Source organism: Phyllobates terribilis, unplaced genomic scaffold (assembly GCF_046119375.1).
Source record: "Phyllobates terribilis strain yellow unplaced genomic scaffold, ASM4611937v1 Scaffold_3__8_contigs__length_932513732, whole genome shotgun sequence".
In the NCBI taxonomy this organism is placed as follows: Eukaryota; Metazoa; Chordata; class Amphibia; order Anura; family Dendrobatidae; genus Phyllobates; species Phyllobates terribilis.
Window position 1 is genome coordinate 516,160,069 of NW_027362763.1, and position 19,274 is coordinate 516,179,342.

Here is a 19,274-nt window from a genome sequence, read left to right on the forward strand (position 1 = left end):
ATCAGTTGTCCAAAATGTTCCCCAATTGGTGCTCATTTTCCTCAATTTAAATGTTTGAATAATTGTGAGAGCTTTGTACAAAATATGCTGTTTGGATGAGTGATTGTGCTAATAACAGTATCAATAAAAGGTAGCAACAGCAAGCAAATGAATTATTTGTTGTTGTATCGCTGGGAAATGATTTAGAATATATGTCCATTCAATCATTGTGCTGATCATTGCCCCATGTAAAAAAAAACATCAAGGAGGAGCTGTCACCTGGTCAAAAGTTGCCAATTTTTGCTCTTATTTTATTCCTGCTGCTCCCTTGAATATGCTGTGTTTTGTATTTTTTTTAAATCCACCATACAGTTCCAGAAATAAGGGCCTTTTCATTTAGTGCAAATTTTTATAGTCTTTACAATAGGGTGCTGCTTGAAACGTGGAAAAGGGACAAGAGGTACAGCAGCAATCAGCAGACACGCACAAAAGATGAGATAATAAAATATAAATATTTACTAACTAGTTTATAAAAAAACAAAATATAGGATGGTAGGTAAACCGCTTATAAATAACAAATACAATGACAATAGTTATTCCAAATAATATAGACTAAGAGTATTCACAGGTTTACTTAAGAGTCAACTGTTTTATGTAAGCAAAATACACGCAATTAACACTTTCTATGCCTAAATCCTCAAAACTACAGTGTTGTGCCAGCACTTTAGTAATCGCCTCGGAGCAGTTTTTGAAGTGTCTCTTAAAGAAGAGGCCTTTTCTCCTGTCAAGTGGGATGGGGAAAGCTGGTCCATTCAATGTATGACCTGTCACCTCGACAGATAGGGTGGGAAGAACTGAGACATCCAAAAAGCATCCCTTCAAATAGGTCACCAAAAAAGACCCGGGACCATACGGCAAGACCAACCCTCATCCAACAATCTCATCCAAACCAGGACCAAACCCAAGAACAGCCCAATATGCTGGAGGTGTTGAGAAAGAGGGCATATCTCCCGGAACTGCCCCCAACTAAGACAACGGATGGTAGAGTGCGAGCCAGGACATTTAAATGAGGATCACCTCCAGTAGTAGGGTGCACTGGAGGGAATGCCCCATGTAGGCAAGGCCTGAAATGCCCTAAGAACATGGTGTCCCAAAGTCTAGTGATGGACGTACTGATTGAAGACAAGATCGTGCCCGGCCCAGTGGATATAGGAGCTGAAGTTTCCACGATGCTACTGGAGTACTTCGAAACCAATTTCAATCACTTTATGAAAGCCAAGTGAGGAAAACTGATTAAGCTGACATCCGTTAACAAGATGAAGATTCCAGTTCACATGATAGTGTGGATGCACGCGAAGATTGGAGACCTGGATGTGGATCAAAAAGGGGTGGATGGGGATTCACGGTCAGGAACCTTGATCATATTAGAAATGAATATACTGCATGATCTGGACTGGTTGGTGTTCCACAAAGATGGCCCAGGATATCAGCAGAGAGTCACTGAACATTGGCCTGCACAGAATGCGTTCCAGAGACTGAGCCGGGTATGTGGGATTCGCTACAGTGTTCCCAAAGATGAAGTGGTGGGGATTGCGACGGTCCCACCAGGGCGTCAAAATATTATCTTGCCTCATCAGAAGCAGGTCATTCAGATGAACTTGGGTAGCCATCGAAGACTCAACAGAATAAAGGTGATTATTGAGCCCCAGAAGCCAACAGGAAGTGGACAATGCCTGATGATCGCACATACTATGTCGACAGTTGTGGATGGACAAGTGGCTGTCCGGTATGCCAATGTATATGATTCTCCTGTCGTGCTTCGTGCAGACGAAGAAGTTGCGGATTTGTACGTGTATGGAAGAGAGACAGTCCCTGAGATCCAACAGGTCCTGATTGCTGAGGAAAAGGAACCCTGGACTGTGACTGTGTCTGAAGCTCCGAGGACAGAGCCGACTCAGGAGTGGAATGGATGTAAGATCCTTGAAATAATGCAACTTCTCCTCCGAACAAATTCAGCTGATAGAAGACCTATTATGGGAGTTTCAAGCTGCTTTCTCCAGAAATTAAGATGATTTTGGATGTTCAACCCGTATTGAACACAAGATTCCAATGGGAAACACACCTCCAATCTGTGAGTGATATAGACAAATTTACCCTAACCTGTACCAGGAAATAAAAGCCATGCTATCATAGATGCTGAGTAGTGGAGTAGTGCAGGAGAGTCAGAGTCCATGGGCTGCACCGATAGTGCTTGTCCGAAAGAAGGACGGAAGCTTGAGATTCTGTGATCACAAGTTGAATAGTGTCACCGTACATGACACTTACCATCTGCCTAGAAAAACTCTGCCTAGGACATCGGAAACGCATCAGTTTTTTATCTTTGTATATCGGGTTTTATGGTATAAAGAAATAAAATAGTGCTTTTATTTTACCTGTGGAAATGCCGCTCTTTTAACTTTTCCGATGTAAAGGTTAATCACAGTTTACTGTATTGTTGGAGATTTGTGATGTAACGTGTCACCTGATCAGTAGAGGGCAGTGGAGAAGCAGGAGTTGCAGCACGTGGGGGGGGGGGGTTAAACTGTGATTAACCCTTACACTGCTCACAGACAGTATTGCAGAGCAGCCTAAAGGAACACTTCCAAAGAATTCCATGAGCCACCCTTTTTAGACCATAAAAATTAGCACTAAAAAAGATCCATATATCTCCAATCATATGTCAAATATTAAAGTAAAAAACAGCATACTCAGTGGAGCAGAAATAAAATAAGGGCAAAAACTGGCCACTTTTGACCTGGTGACAGGAGCACTTTAAAGGGGTTTTCTGAGATGAAAAGAAAAGTCTGCAGTCACCCCTATAAGACCACATGCACACGGATGTATTTTGCGCACATAGAGTACATTGGATTTTATATGAGATTGATATGGAGAATTTCTTGCAGGTTGATAAGGAATCAGTAAGACACTGAGAATAATAATATGCTACGTACTGTATTTCCAGACATCTACTGTCAATTATATTACCAAATGTGCTGTTCATCTATCCTAACACAAGCTCGCACCACTTTAGGATTAACTTTAGGAACTCATTTCTAATCATTTTTTTTTTAATAATTCTTGATTCATTCCCATTTATATCTTTACTTGTATGCTGCACAATCTTTAGCTTATACTGTATTTCTTAATACGTTTAGATATTTTTTTTAATGTTGGTAATGTGATAAAACATTTTTGCCCATGTTTACAGTACACAGGAGATCCATGATAAGTAGTGTTGAGCGATACCTTCCGATATCAGGAAATATCGTATCGGACTGGATCGGGCCGATACCCAAAAAGTATCGGATATCGCCGATTCCGATACCGGAAACCAATGCAAGTCAATGGGACACAAATATCGGAATGAAAATAAACCCTTTCTTTCCTTGTAGGTTAATTCTACATGAAGTAAAACAACTAAGAATAATGTAGAATGACATGAAAAGCCGGCAATTCATCAGCGGCATACACCGGTACCCGACAATTTACAACAGAAAGAATAGAGCTTCACACATAGATTAGATAGATAGAAACATGTCAGTCACATATATATGAAGTACAGTGACAGTGTTGCTTACTGTACTTGTCATTTAGTGTAAAGGATTTATTAAAAAAAATATTAGTGTTTTCGTGCACCGTCTCTTTAAAAAAGCTGGCCGGCAATTCAGCAGCGGTACCCGACAATTTCTAACAGACAGAAGAGAGCTTCACACATAGATTAGATAGATAGAAACATGTCAGTCACATATATATGAAGTACAGTGACAGTGTTGCTTACTGTACTTGTCATTTAGTGTAAAGGATTTATTTAAAAAAATAATAGTGTTTTCATGCACCGTCTCTTTAAAAAAGCCGGCCGGAAATTCAGCATCTGTACCCGACAATTTAGAATAGAAAGAATAGAGAATCATACATAGATTAGATAGATAGAAACATGTCAGTCAGATATATATGAAGTACAGTGACAGTGTTGCTTACTGTACTTGTCATTTAGTGTTAAAATAAAGGATTTATTTAAAAAAAAATTGGCGTGGGGTTCCCCTTAATTTTAGGCTCTAGCGGAGGTTAAGCAGACAGCTGGGGCAAATGTTTGAAGCCTGGGAAGGGGGTAATACCCACGGAGCTTCCCAGGCTACTAATATCAGCCCCCAGCTGAATACCTAGCCTTTACTAGCTATTAAAATGGGGGAACCCCCCCAAAAAAATGATGTGGGGTCCCCCCTAATTTAATAGCTAGCAAAGGCTAGGCAGACAGCTGGGGGCTGATATTAATAGCCCAGGAAGGGAGCCATGAATATTGGCCCCCTCCCAGGCTAGAAACACCAGCCGTCAGCCGCCCCAGAAATGGCGCATCCATAGGATGCGCCAATTCTGGCACTTAGCCTCGCTCTTCCACGCTGCCCTGGTGCGGTGGCAGGGGGTAATAGGGTTGGGGTTGATGTCAGCTTATAATGCCAGCTGACATCAAGCCCAGGTTAGTAATGGAGAGGCGTCTATAAGACACCCCCATTACTAACCCCATAGTCAAAGTTAAAAGAAAACACAAACACCCAGAATAAAGTCCTTTAATTGAAATAAAGACACAATTCTTTATTGTTCTAAATTAAACCATACTTACCATCACGCCCATTCCAGCTGAAGCCAACGATCTCCTGCAATAAAAGTAAAATAATAAAGCAACCTCATCCTTACCTTTCCATGGTTCCCAGGACAGCTTCAGCTCTGCTACATCGAGATGACAGGCTGGACCGCAGCAGAACGCTGCCATCCAGCCTGTCATCCCGCAGACACTGAGAAGCGCAGGCATGCTTGCGCTCCTCAGTGTCTCTCTGTGACGTCATCCAGATGAGCCGAGTTCATGTCCAATGAACTCAGCTCACCTCATGCACGTCACTGACAGCGTGGGAAAATTCTCCTGCACTCAGCGCTTCAGCGTGAGAATTCTCCCACGCTATCAGTGACATACATGAGGTGAGGTCATGTCCAATGAACTCAGCTCACCTCATGCACGTCACTGACAGCGTGGGAAAATTCTCACGCTGAAGTGCTGAGTGCAGGAGAATTTTCCCACGCTGTCAGTGACGTACATGAGGTGAGCTGAGTTCATTGGACATGACCTCGGCTCATCTGGATGCCGTCACAGCCAGACACTGAGGAGTGGAAGTATGCCTGCGCTTCTCAGTGTCTGCGGGATGACAGGATGGATGGCAGCGTTCTGCTGCGGTCCAGCATGTCATCTCGATGTAGCAGAGCTGAAGCTGTCGTGGGAGCCATGGAAAGGTAAGGATGATGTTGCTTTATTATTTTACTTTTATTGCAGGAGATCGTTGGCTTCAGCTGGAATGGGCGTGATGGTAAGTATGGTTTAATTTAGAACAATAAAGAATTGTATGTTTATTTCAATTAAAGGACTTTTTACTGGGTGTTGTGTTTTTTTAAATACTTTAATAGAAATTCATGGTGGTCATGTCTAATATTGGCGTGACCCCATGAATTTCGGGCTTAGGGCCAGCTGATAATGCCAAGCTGGCCTTAACCCCTTTATTACCCAGTGAGCCACCGCACCAGGGCCCTGGATGAGTTGGGTACAGCGCCAGAAGATGGCGCTTCTATGAACGCGCCATTTTCTGGGGCGGCTGCGGACTGCAATTTGCAGCGGGGGTGGCCCAGAAAGCTTGGGTCTCCCTGCGCTGCGGATTCCAGCCCCCAGTTGCCTAGTTGTATCTGGCTGGGCACAAAAATAGGGCGAAGCCCCACGCATTTTTTTTTTAAAATTATTTCATGAAATTCATGGAATAATTAAGAAAAAAAGGGCTTCCCTATATTGTTGTGTCCAACCAGGTACAAATAGGCAGCTGGTGGTTGGGGGCAGCCCATTCCTGCCTGCTGTACCTGGCTGGACACAAATATAGTGCGAAGCCCCACGTCAATTTTTTTTTAATTATTTCATGAAATAATTTTTTTAAAAAAGGGCTTCCCTATATTGTTGTGTCCGGCCAGGTACAAATAGACAGCTGGTGGTTGGGGGCAGCCTGTTCCTGCCTGCTGTACCTGGCTGGACACAAATATAGGGCGAAGCCCCACGTCAATTTTTTTTAAAATAAATCCTTTATTTTAACACTAAATGACATTTGAGGAGTTAATAAAGATGCAGTCCCTAAATTATTATTTATTTTTTAATTAATTTTTCCCAAAACTTTTGACGTGGGCTTCGCCATATTTTTGTATGCCAGCCAGGTACAGCATCCAGCTTCTATGAACGCGCCATTTTCCGGGGTGGCTGCGGACTGCAATTTTCAGCGGGGGGGGGGGGCAGAAAACTTGGGCCTCCCTGCGCTGCAGATTCCATCCCCCAGCTGCCTAGTTGTACCTGGCTGGACACAAAAATAGGGAGAAGCTTCACGTATTTTTTTTTTTTAATTATTTCATGAAATTCATGAAATAATTAAGAAAAAAAGGGCTTCCCTATATTGTTGTGTCCAACCAGGTACAAATAGGCAGCTGGTGGTTGGGGGCAGCCCGTTCCTGCCTGCTGTACCTGGCTGGACACAAATATAGTGCGAAGCCCCACGTCAATTTTTTTTAAATCATTTCAGGAAATTCATGAAATAATTAAAAAAAATTGATGTGGGGCTTCGCCCTATATTTGTGTCCAGTCAGGTACAGCAGGCAGGAACGGGCTGCCCCCAACCACCAGCTGCCTATTTGTACCTAGCCGGACACAACAATATAGGGAAGCCCTTTTTTTCTTAATTATTCCATGAATTTCATGAATTAAAAAAAAAAAAACGTGGAGCTTCGCCCTATTTTTGTGTCCAGCCAGGTACAACTAGGCAGCTGGGGGCTGGAATCTGCAGCGCAGGGAGGCCCAAGCTTTCTGGGCCCCACCCGCTGCAAATTGCAGTCCGCAGCCGCCCCGGAAAATGGCGCGTTCATAGAAGCGCCATCTTCTGGCGCTGTACCCAACTCATCCAGGGCCCTGGTGCGGTGGCTCACTGGGTAATAAAGGGGTTAAGGCCAGCTTGGCATTATCAGCTGGCCCTAAGCCCGAAATTCATGGGGTCACGCCAATATTAGACATGACCACCATGAATTTCTAGTAAAGTATTTAAAAAAAACACAAACACCCAGAAAAAAGTCCTTTAATTGAAATAAAGACACAATTCTTTATTGTTCTAAATTAAACCATACTTACCATCACGTCCATTCCAGCTGAAGCCAACGATCTCCTGCAATAAAAGAAAAATAATAAAGCAACCTCATCCTTACCTTTCCATGGCTCCCACGAAGGCTCCAGCTCTGCTACATCGAGATGACAGGCTGGACCGCAGCAGAACGCTGCCATCCAGCCTGTCATCCCGCAGACACTGAGAAGCGCAGGCATACTTCCACTCCTCAGTGTCTGGCTGTGACGGCATCCAGATGAGCCGACAATGAACTCGGCTCACCTCATGTACGTCACTGACAGCGTGGGAGAATTCTCCTGCACTCAGCGCTTCAGCGTGAGAATTTTCCCACGCTGTCAGTGACGTGCATGAGGTGAGGTCATGTCCAATGAACTCGGCGCACCTCATGCACGTCACTGACAGCGTGGGAAAATTCTCACGCTGAAGCGCTGAGTGCAGGAGAATTTTCCCACGCTGTCAGTGACGTGCATGAGGTGAGCTGAGTTCATTGGACATGACCTCGGCTCATCTGGATGCCGTCACAGCGAGAAACTGAGGAGCGCAAGCATGCCTGCGCTTCTCAGTGTCTGCGGGATGACAGGCTGGATGGCAGCGTTCTGCTGCGGTCCAGCCTGTCATCTCGATGTAGCAGAGCTGAAGCTGTCCTGGGAAACATGGAAAGGTAAGGATGAGGTTGCTTTATTATTTTACTTTTATTGCAGGAGATCGTTGGCTTCAGCTGGAATGGGCGTGACTGTAAGTATGGTTTAATTTAGAACAATAAAGAATTGTGTCTTTATTTCAATTAAAGGACTTTTTTCTGGGTGTTTGTGTTTTTTTTAAATACTTTACTAGAAATTCATGGTGGTCATGTCTAATATTGGCGTGACCCCATGAATTTCGGGCTTAGGGCCAGCTGATAATGCCAAGCTGGCCTTAACCCCTTTATTACCCAGTGAGCCACCGCACCAGGGCCCTGGATGAGTTGGGTACAGCGCCAGAAGATGGCGCTTCTATGAACGCGCCATTTTCCGGGGCGGCTGCGGACTGCAATTTGCAGCGGGTGGGGCCCAGAAAGCTTGGGCCTCCCTGCGCTGCGGATTCCAGCCCCCAGCTGCCTTGTTGTACCTGGCTGGACACAAAAATAGGGCGAAGCCCCACGTATTTTTTTTTTTAATTATTTCATGAAATTCATGGAATAATTAAGAAAAAAAGGGCTTCCCTATATTGTTGTGTCCGGCTAGGTACAAATAGGCAGCTGGTGGTTGGGGGCAGCCCGTTCCTGCCTGCTGTACCTGACTGGACACAAATATAGGGCGAAGCCCCACATAATTTTTTTTTAATTATTTCATGAATTTCCTGAAATAATTAAAAAAAAATTGACGTGGGGCTTTGCACTATATTTGGGTCCAGCCAGGTACAGCAGACAGGAACGGGCTGCCCCCAACCACCAGCTGCCTATTTGTACCTGGTTGGACACAACAATATAGGGAAGCCCTTTTTTTCTTAATTATTCCATGAATTTCATGAAATAATTAAAAAAAAAAAAACGTGGAGCTTCTCCCTATTTTTGTGTCCAGCCAGGTACAACTAGGCAGCTGGGGGATGGAATCTGCAGCGCAGGGAGGCCCAAGCTTTCTGCCCCCCGCTGAAAATTGCAGTCCGCAGCCACCCCGGAAAATGGCGCATTCATAGAAGCTGGATGCTGTACCTGGCTGGCATACAAAAATATGGCGAAGCCCACGTCAAAAGTTTTGGGAAAAATTAATTAAAAAATAAATAATAATTTAGGGACTGCATCTTTATTAACTCCTCAAATGTCATTTAGTGTTAATAATGGATTTATTTAAAAAAAAAATAGCGTGGGATCCCCCATAATTTTAGTCTCTAGCGGAGGTTTAGCAGACGGCTGGGGCAGATGTTTGAAGCCTGGGAAGGGGGTAAAACCCACGGAGCTTCCCAGGCTACTAATATCAGCCCCCAGCTGAATACCTAGCCTTTACTAGCTATTAAAATGGGGGACCCCCCCAAAAAAATGATGTGGGGTCCCCCCTATTTTAATAGCTAGCAAAGGCTAGGCAGACAGCTGGGGGCTGATATTAATAGCCCAGGAAGGGTGCCATGAATATTGGCCCCCTCCCAGGCTAGAAACACCAGTCGTCAGCCGCCCCAGAAATGGCGCATCCATAGGATGCGCCAACTCTGGCACTTAGCCTCGCTCTTCCACGCTGCCCTGGTGCGGTGGCAGGGGGTAATAGTGGTGGGGTTCATGTCAGCGCCAGCTGCCATGAAGCCCAGGTTAGTAATGATGGGCGTCTATAAGACACCCCCATTACTAACCTACAAAGTGTTAAAAAGAAAAAACACACACTACACCCAGAAAAAAATAATTTATTTGAAATAAAACACACAATTTTATTTAATTCTTAGTTTACTAAAAATAATAGTTACCTGTCCACGTTCCTGCGCTGATCTCCCATGCACAGCTGTCACATCTGGAGATGGTGACAGCTGTGCATGGCTGCTGTAAGCTCACGCTGCCGGGAACACGTCCGCTCCCGGCAGCGGGAGCCACTGACTGAGGTCACCGGAGTGCATTCAGGCAGCGCAGCTCCGGAGACCTCCTTTACGGCACTGCTGTACCGTGGGAATTTCTCACGGTACAGCAGGGCCGTAAAGGAGCTAACCGGAGCAGCGCTGCCTGAACTCCGGTGAACCCTTACGGCCCCGTCATTCTAGCGGCGGCAGCGGTTCAGAGCGGTCACATTCTATGTGGCTGCTCTGAACTGGAGATCTTCGTGGGACACTCGTGGACTGCTACGGAGGGGTAAGGATAAGGTTGTGGTTTATTATTTTATATTTTATTACAGGAGATCGATGGCTTCGGGGAATTAGGTGTCTAGGTGAGTATAGGTGTAGTTTTTTATTTTTTACTTTATTTTAGGTGGCGATCGGCGGGGACAGGTAATGTATGAACTAATTTCTTTTAGGTAACCACTGGCCACCAATGACATGTATTTAAAATTTATTGGGGACACAGTAGGGCAATTTAAATAGCAGGATCAGTCTGATGGGAACTACTGCTCCCATCGAGCTGATCCTGCTGGCAGGAGTGGACGGGGGACAGACATAGGCCGATGGGAGTAGTAGTGTCACATCGGCCTATGTCTGCCTGCACGCACACACACCGCACACACCCGCACACATCGCACAGACACCGCGCACACCCGCACAAACATCGCGCACACACCCCGCACACACACCCCGCACACACACTAATCATGACGGGCTGATGGTCTGGGAGGTGAGGCTGACCTGTGCGGCCGTGGGAAAGTTCATGTGAGTTCATGCAGTCAAGCATGAACTCACATGAACCCTCTGAGGGCAATGCGGCGACTTCAAATGAACAGCTGATCGGCATCACCTGATACCTCAGCTGTTCATTTGAAATAACCGGCGGGAAAGCGCAGCACAGAACGGGAAAGCCGGCGGTGAAGTCTTTTCACTGCCGGCTTCCCCGCCCGGGTCCTTCACTCCCCGCTCCTTGGAGCTGCGCTCCCCGCCCGGTCCTAACTTACGATCGGGATGGGAGGTGGCGAGGGGAGCGGAGGATCGGGGTGGGAGGCTGCGGGGAAGCAGTATGGGGCTGTGTGATTGTTTAAAAGCCGGCGGCTTTATACCGCCCGCCGGCTTTTAAACAATCAGGAGAATTCTCCCCCGCTGGGATGGCATTCTGATGACAGGCTGGATCGCGCTGCCATCCAACTTGTCATCCTTCACAGACACTGCAGAGCGCAGGCATTATGGGAACTTCCGATTCCGGTATCCGATATTGTAAAAGTATCGGAATTAAGTATCGGAATTCCGATACCGCGAATATCGGCCGATACCCGATATTACAGTATCGGAATGCTCAACACTAATGATAAGTGAAAGCTGAGTTCTACTATCCAGCATTCACATGGCATTTTCCTTTAATTTAGGAAACGACTTGATCACATTGTCTCATTATATTTACTGTGGAGGAGAATATCTGATTCTGTGCATATTGAAATAAATTTCTAGGCCCAAGTACAAAAGCCTGATAAACTAATGCTGCCACAAAGACGCTTGGCGAAAACACAGGATACAAACACCAGATAAATATTGCCCAGAGCAGTCATCTCAGACAATGCCTAATCTTCTTACCGCATCTTCATTGTAACTAAACTATGTATCAAATTAATTAACTTGACTGAAAATTCAAGCTTTACTAGAGTGCTAGAATAAAAGCACTGCATGAAAATAACACAAGAACCATCTACAATACCAGAAAGATACATTCCTGTTGGAAGGAAAGGGTTAAGGTACAAAATACTATGTCACAATTGCCAAGGGTTTGACACATATAAGAAGTATTTTGTACTTACTGGAAAAATAAGATGCTGTTTTATAATATCTGTTCTGGATTTAAGAAATGGATAGTAGCCTGAAGCAAATGCAGCTCTAATGGTGACAAATAGACTATATAATGATAAAATGCAAGTTCAACTCCATTGAATACATTTAGGGCAAACTGGGAAGTGAATGGCTAATACATATCCGATCAAATATTAATAGGTGTCATCATTTTAGTTTCATGAGTAAATAGATACAGAGATGTAATGCATGCATAATATATAATGTTACTAGAATAATAGACAATTGAGTTGTGACCATTCTCAATTGGACCTACTGTAAAGAAGACTTGTCATCAGGTTATATGTGATCACTTTTTGCTCTTATTTATTACCCAGTGCTCTCCTAAGTGTGCAGTTTTGTTTGGTTTTTTTGTTAGTCCACCATATGGTTCTAGAGATAAAAGCCTCTCTGTTTAGTGCTAAGCTTAATAATTTTTACCAATGGGGCGTGACTCACAGGATCCAATAGGGGGTGTCTTTAGACTGCTCTGTATTATTACCCTGTAAGCAATGCCCCCTTGATAAAGGACATAAAAAATTGCAGTATGCTAAAAGGCCCATATTTATGGAAACATATGGCGGGATTTAAAACAAATTATTATTATTATTATTTTAAGTATTATTTATTTTTAGAGCACCATTAATTCCATGATGCTGTACATGAGAAGGGGTTACATACAAAATACAAATATAAAATACGGTGAACAAACTAACAGTGTTTATAAAAGTTATGTTGGTGCGCTGTCAAAGACGTTAGTGAGAATACGGTAATTAAAACAAGTACCTTTTATTTACGATCAAAATCATAAACCGATTTTCACCTTCCGTTTTCATCAGGTGATGTCTGGAGCTGAAAACCGGTTTGTGATTTTGATCCTAAAGAAAAGGTGCAATATTATTCGCCCCCCTTGAGTTAATACTTTGTAGCGCCACCTTTTGCTGCGATTACAGCTGCAGTCGCTTGGGGTTTGTCTCTTTCAGTTTTGCACATCGAGAGGCTGAAATTCTTGCCCATTCTTCCTTGCAAAACAGCTCGAGCTCATTGAGGTTGGATGGAGAGCGTTTGTGAGCAGCAGTTTTCAGCTCTTTCCACAGATTCGCGATTGGATTCGGGTCTGGACTTTGACTTGGCCATTCTAACACCTGGATACGTTTATTTTTTAACCATTCCATTGTAGATTTTGCTTTATGTTTGGGATCATTGTCTTGTTGGAAGATAAATCTCCGTCCCAGTCTCAGGTCTTTTGCAGACTCCAACAGGTTTTCTTCCAGAATGGTCCTGTATTTGGCTCCATCCATTTTCCCATCAATTTTAACCATCTTTCCCTGTCCCTGCTGAAGAACAGCAGGCCCAAACCATGATGCTGCCACCTCCATGTCTGACAGTGGGGATGGTGTTTTGAGGGTGATGAGCTGTGTTGCTTTTATGCCAAAAATATTGTTTTGCATTGTGGCCAAAAAGTTTGATTTTGGTTTTATCCGACCAGAGCACCTTATTCCACATGTTTGGTGTGTCTCCCAGGTGGCTTGTGGCAAACTTCAAATGAGACTTTTTATGGATATTTTTGAGAAATGGCTTTCTTCTTGCCACTCTTCCATAAAGGCCAGATTTATGCAGTGTACGACTGATTGTTGTGCTATGGACCGACTCTCCCACCTCAGCTGTAGATTTCTGCAGTTCATCCAGAGTGGTCATGGGCCTTTTGGCTGCATCTCTGATCTGTCTTTGCTCCTTCCATTTCAATATGATCGCTTGCACAGTGCTCCTTGAGATGTTTAAAACTTGGGAAATCTTTTTGTATCCAAATCCAGCTTTAAACTTTGCCACAACACTATCTTGGACCTGCCTGGTGTGTTCCTTGGTCTTCATGATGCTCTCTGCACTTGATACAGAACCCTGAGACTATCACAGAGCAGGTGCATTTATACGGAGACTTGATTACCCACAGGTGGATTCTATTTATCATTACCAGTCATTTAGGACAACATTGGATCATTCACAGATCCTCACTGAACTTCTGGAGTGAGATTGCTGCACTGAAAGTAAAGGGGCCGAATAATATTGCACCCCCCACTTTTCAGTTTTTAATTTGTTAAAAAAGTTTAAAATATCCAATAAATTTCGTTGCACTTCACAAGTGTGTCCCACTTGTTGTTGATTCTCCGCCCAAATATTAAAATTTTATATCTTTATGTTTGAAGCCAGAAATGTGGCAAAAGGTAGAAAGGTTCAAGGGGGGCAAATACTTTCACAAGGCACTGTATATAACTACCATAACTCATAGGCAGCACACTTTTGTTTTGGTGGCAATATTTGACTCAGATTTTTCCTTTATTTCCTATATTTAATCCCCTAACCTCATGTCACTTGGATCTCAAAAGCATCTCCAGAATCTGCCTGTTTCTTACTGTGTAAATAGCCAAAATTCTTACTGTTACTTTAATTAATTTTCATCTTGGTTACTGTAATTAATTTCCTATACAGTCAATTCATTGCATTACTGTCATGGTTTCATAGCTGAGTGGCCTAGGAACGCTGTGAGTGACAGCTCAGCCACGTTATGGAATTTGGAATGTGCTGCACTGTCGGTTTTGTGAGTAACAGTCCAGTCATCCAATCTGATCATGGACTATCAGAATTTTGATTGACAGCCCTGCTACTCAATCTGGTCTAGTCTGCTGGCATTTCTCCAGGTGTCTACCATCCTCCAATGATTTACAAGGTATTTAGCTGGCTTGCTGTGAGCAGCACAGTGTCAGTTGTAGCTTTACTTTTGTTACGTGTGTGTGTGTGCACTTGTTGTGTGTCTGACTTCTGATCTTGTTTATGACCTTGAATCTGTTGTGACAATTCTCATGGATTATCCGTTCTGCTTTTTACGCTCTTTGACTTCAGGTATCTGACCCGACTTGGCCTCTGACTACCCGTTTGTTGTACTCCCTGGTTTTGACGTACCCTTCTGCCATTTGACCTCAGACTGTTTCCTGACCAAGCCTTTGACTTACCCTTCTGTATTTCAAGCCCTCCTGGTATATGCCATTGTACCTCCTGACTACCCTGTCTCACAGCATGCCTGTGTGTAGTGAATCAGTGTCACAATTACTTATCAATTTTTCACACACTAAACTTTCTCTGACCAACCACTACACTGTTGCAATCACTTTGTGCAGTCAGTGCAGCAGTTGTCTATTGACTTGAGAAAACAATTCAAAGAGTATCTGTCTTTAAGATCAACCCCTCCAAATCATATATATAGGTGTGCAAGTCTTAGAAATCTAAATCAATTGATATCCTTATACCTTCTATCTGTTGCCGAATTCCTGTGTAATATTCCAAGGTTGTTTTCCAGCTCACTGTCTGCCCAGCATTTGACATCACACAAATAGGGAGCTATCTATCAATCTAAAGATTTGGGTGCTGAATCCAACTCCAGAGGTAGTAGCTTCTTGAGTGCTCTGTCACACCCACAGCACTTAACATCTTATTTGCATTTGAATGAAAAAGCTAATTACTTGGTAGTGCAGCAACAGATAGAAGATATAAATGGGTTGGATAGATTTACAACCACAATTCCAAAAAAATTTGTGACTGTGTAAATTGTAAAGAAAACAAGAATACAATGATTTGGAATTCTCTTATAGACATATTTTATTTACAAGAGAACGAAAAACGCATATCAGAAGGTGAAAGTGAAACACTTTTCCATTTCATTTGAAAAAATTAACCCATTTAAAAATTGATAGCAGCAACACATCTCAAAAAAGTTGGAACAAGGCTATGTCTACCTTTGTGTAGCGTCACCTTGTCTTTTTACAACAGTCTGTAAACATTAAGGGGAAGTAAGATGAATTGCTAGAGTTTTAGGAGAGACATATTGTCACATTCATGTCTGATACAGGATCCTAACTGCTTAAATCATTGTATTCTTACTTTCTTTACATTTTATACAGTGTCCCAAGTTTTTTAGAATTTTAGGATTGTACATTTCAAAGACATGTATGCCCATATATGTGATTGAGGGGGGTTGCTTACAGATTCCCTTTTAACTTACTCTCACCCACAAAACTCTTTATAGTATTGCACCACATTACATCTTCCTCATATTTCTCCACTACCTTACCCATGTTCTTTGTTCTACTAACAATGTAAGACTAACTTTCTCCATAGTCCAAACCTACTAGCCCATTTCTAGTGCTGCACCAGTCTTCTAAGCTGTACTACCTCAGATGAACAATTTAATTTACCACGTTCACAGAATGAAGTGTGCCCTAAAAACACATCCTTTTAGGGAAGCCTGTCACATTCCTCAATTTGTCTACTTTCATTTGCCTCTTCTTCTTTATTATATCTCAGAACCAGATGTGTTTATTCAATAGTAAAACTCCATACATTTTAATGCTCTTTATAACAGTTCAGATTCTGACTGGGTGGCTAGCTCATGCAGCATTAGGTATACTTCCCTATTTTTAAAGGAGATGGCTAGACCATTGTACAACTTTGGCACTTTTTATCTATTGTGTTATTCTTAATTCCTCATCAATGTCATCCTTGTAAGCAGGCTCAGTAAGTTTGTGAATACATTAAATTACTTATCCTGCAAGATAATATAAAGTCAATTATTCATAACCAAAAAAGTGCCTGGTATTGAGATGAAACTTCCCAGAAACAGAGGGCTAACTTGAAGTCTCTCGTATGACCGAGTGCAAAGTAACAGGGTCCTCAACTAATTTCTAGCACTATTAAGTGCCCACAGGATTCCTGTGTTGTATGCAACTGAACTTCTCTCCCATGTTCATTCACCATTCAGTGGCTCTAAAGCCAGTTCTGTATGTGCTTATAATATGGAGTTTAAAGATGGACACGTGCTTTATTTTACAACAAATATCTTGATATTTGAATATTAATCCACACAGGATACATTTTTTTCCCATTATTCACCATGAGACAGGCATCTTTTTCATTATATTTTACAGTTCAGTTGCAGTTTTCTGGGACTCTTTGACTTTGACGACATGTGAAGATTAACCATTCTAGAGTTATTGATGCTAGTATATTGAAGCACGTTTTCATTTTTAATTTATTTAAATCTGAGATGGGTAATTTTTCTAAAATAAATCCAGACGGAACTGAACAGGAATGAATAAAGTGTGATTAGATGACTTAATGGCTTGTATTGAAGGTTATTCAAATCCACATTTTTATCCCTGCAGAATAATGAATGTCCTTACTTTGTAAGAATACATTTTGATGGAAATGCTGCATATACTGTAGTGCATTAGTGATCTGAATGTGAATCTGTTATTGTTCATGATGGATTTTTAATATAAAAATATTTTACATTAGCATTTTTTATGTATTGGTACAAATATTTAAGTCACTAGGGAAAAGATTACAATTGCGATCAGTATAATACATGGTATTTTGCTTGGCGAAGATGCAGAACATTTTTAAATTATGTCGACTTAAATCAATTCAATACTGAGTAAGGTCCTTTTTACTTCACATTATGTAAACTGGCACAGGACTGCGTAATATAGTGGTTAAACATGTCAGAATACAACTTGATAAAAATAACTAAATGTCTGTGTTTAGCTGACAGCAAAGAAAGTCCTATGCTGGAGGGGTTTTATCTCCCATTTCTTAGACTGTATTGTACTGACATACTCTAGTGCGGTGTACACAGTTACATCAGGATATTACACAAAGTAAATTTCATATAAAGTCATTTGACTTATTAGTATGCCTATGTTATATGGGTTGAATGAAAAGTACAGATGCGTTCTTCCTTACCTTTGTTCTTAGTTCGACATTTCCCGAGTTGGGTGGCATAGATATAATCTGTCAGGAAATGTTTAATACATGGCTATGCAAATTGCCTCTTCAGAGAGGAAGAGGACTAGAACTCTAGTGCCACCTATTGGAAGTAGCAATCCTAAAAGTCAATATCGACTCTTTAACGAGCCTTGTCATATGACTTGGGGTAAAGGCCAAACCAGAATCTCAGTTTGCAGACACTGTGCTTCGGGGTGCTGCTCCTCATCAGTGCAAAGTGTGAGATCTGGTTTGGATGGGTGAGAGGATCCAAGGGGGAACGTTTCTCTTTATGGAGAGTGATATGCCAAGCCTGACCTGCAAAGGTGACGAGACTTTACATGGCTATGCAGTTACTTGAATTGCAGTCTATCATTTGTTTTGTTTTGCCGTTATGTGCCATATGGTCTTCAATGCATTGTAACAAATTTGAGTCCTTGAAAAAAATCTTTCAGGTAAGGGTGGACATAAGGAAAATAAAACTCCATTTAAATTTTATTTTTGGTATAAATTTGAAGCCAAATCTGTGAACTGGAGGTCAACAGTGCTAATCACTGAACTACCAGCCTCATACCAATGGACCCACAAGGAAAAGTAACTTCAGCATTACACATGACTGTAGTAATGAAAATAAATCATTAAAGGGTTATTCCCCCCAAAAGAACAAGTTTTCCTCTATATGTTGGACAGGGATTAACTTGCTCAACAAATGGACCCCTCACAATTCTGATATTGAGGCTCTGCAGCTGAGTTCTGAATGGAGTAGAGGTGCAGATGGTCGACCTCCACTCCATTCAAAGTCGATGAGACTGCCAGAAATAGCCAAACACAGCACTCAGCTTTCTCCAGCAAAAATAGTGCGGTGATTGAGCATGCGCACCTCTTTCATTCAAGAAAACCTATCTTTTTTAGGGGGCGTGGATAACCCTTTAACACAGTGGTTTTCTTACTTTTTTCCATGCTCTGAAAGTGTTTGCATGATGTATAATAATCAAAAAAAGACATGAATGGCATAACTTTTTATTCGATTAGCTTAATTAGTCTGCATTTGTCTATAATTGTGACGTAAATAATTAGTTGGAACACATTTTATTAGCAAACAAATATAGGGGACTACAAAGGGTTCACTAACTATTTCTTGCAATTGTAACCTTCATAGTTTACTTAGATTAGGATTTTCCCTGGCTTGATGTTATGTGTTGTCTATTTTAGGGACATAAACAAACTGTTGACAGAGGCAAGAAAGAGACTGAGAACACTCTAAGTGAGTCTGATGATATTATGACAGAAGTCAACAACTTAGCACAAAACATTAATGAAGCGGAAAACGTAAGTAAAAACCACAGTATGTCATAAACTTCCTGAATCACTGAAATTTAGAGAATGGTCTTACACTAAAGCAAACAAGTTTGGAGTAGCCAAGCATAAGCTGTTACAGAGATCTAACAAGTGATTTATAATTCTAGCTACTAAACCTCTGTCTTCAACAGACAGACACAAAAATCATTCTCTCCAGAAATGTTCTTAACTTTTTACCTGGAGAGTACAGCCTAGTGGATCTCAATATAAACCTAAAATAATCAATTTGAACCTCTAGTGAGAGTATAGACTCAATTCATGTCAACCTGTGGTGAGGGCTCAGAATCCATTCATGTCAACCCCTAGTGAGTCCTCAACTTTTATTGAGGAGGATTCATTCATGTCAACCTTTGGTGAGGCTCAGAATCCATTCATGTCAACCTCCAGTACGCTCTAAGGATAACTTCATGACAACCCTTATTGAGGCTTAGGATTCATTCATTTCAACATTTGGTGAGCCTCATAATCCACTCATGTCAA

General features: G+C 42.2%; 1 protein-coding gene across 6 annotated transcripts in view; it reads left to right on the plus strand.

Moving 5' to 3' along the window:
* Positions 1–19,274, plus strand: part of LAMA2 (laminin subunit alpha 2) — a 1,447,346-nt gene that overhangs the window by 1,218,760 nt on the left and 209,312 nt on the right. For all 6 annotated transcript variants that reach the window (XM_073676060.1, XM_073676058.1, XM_073676059.1 and 3 more), the window contains one exon: positions 18,648–18,764. In XM_073676060.1, the coding sequence (XP_073532161.1) occupies positions 18,648–18,764 (117 nt within the window). The remainder of the gene's footprint in view (positions 1–18,647; positions 18,765–19,274) is intronic.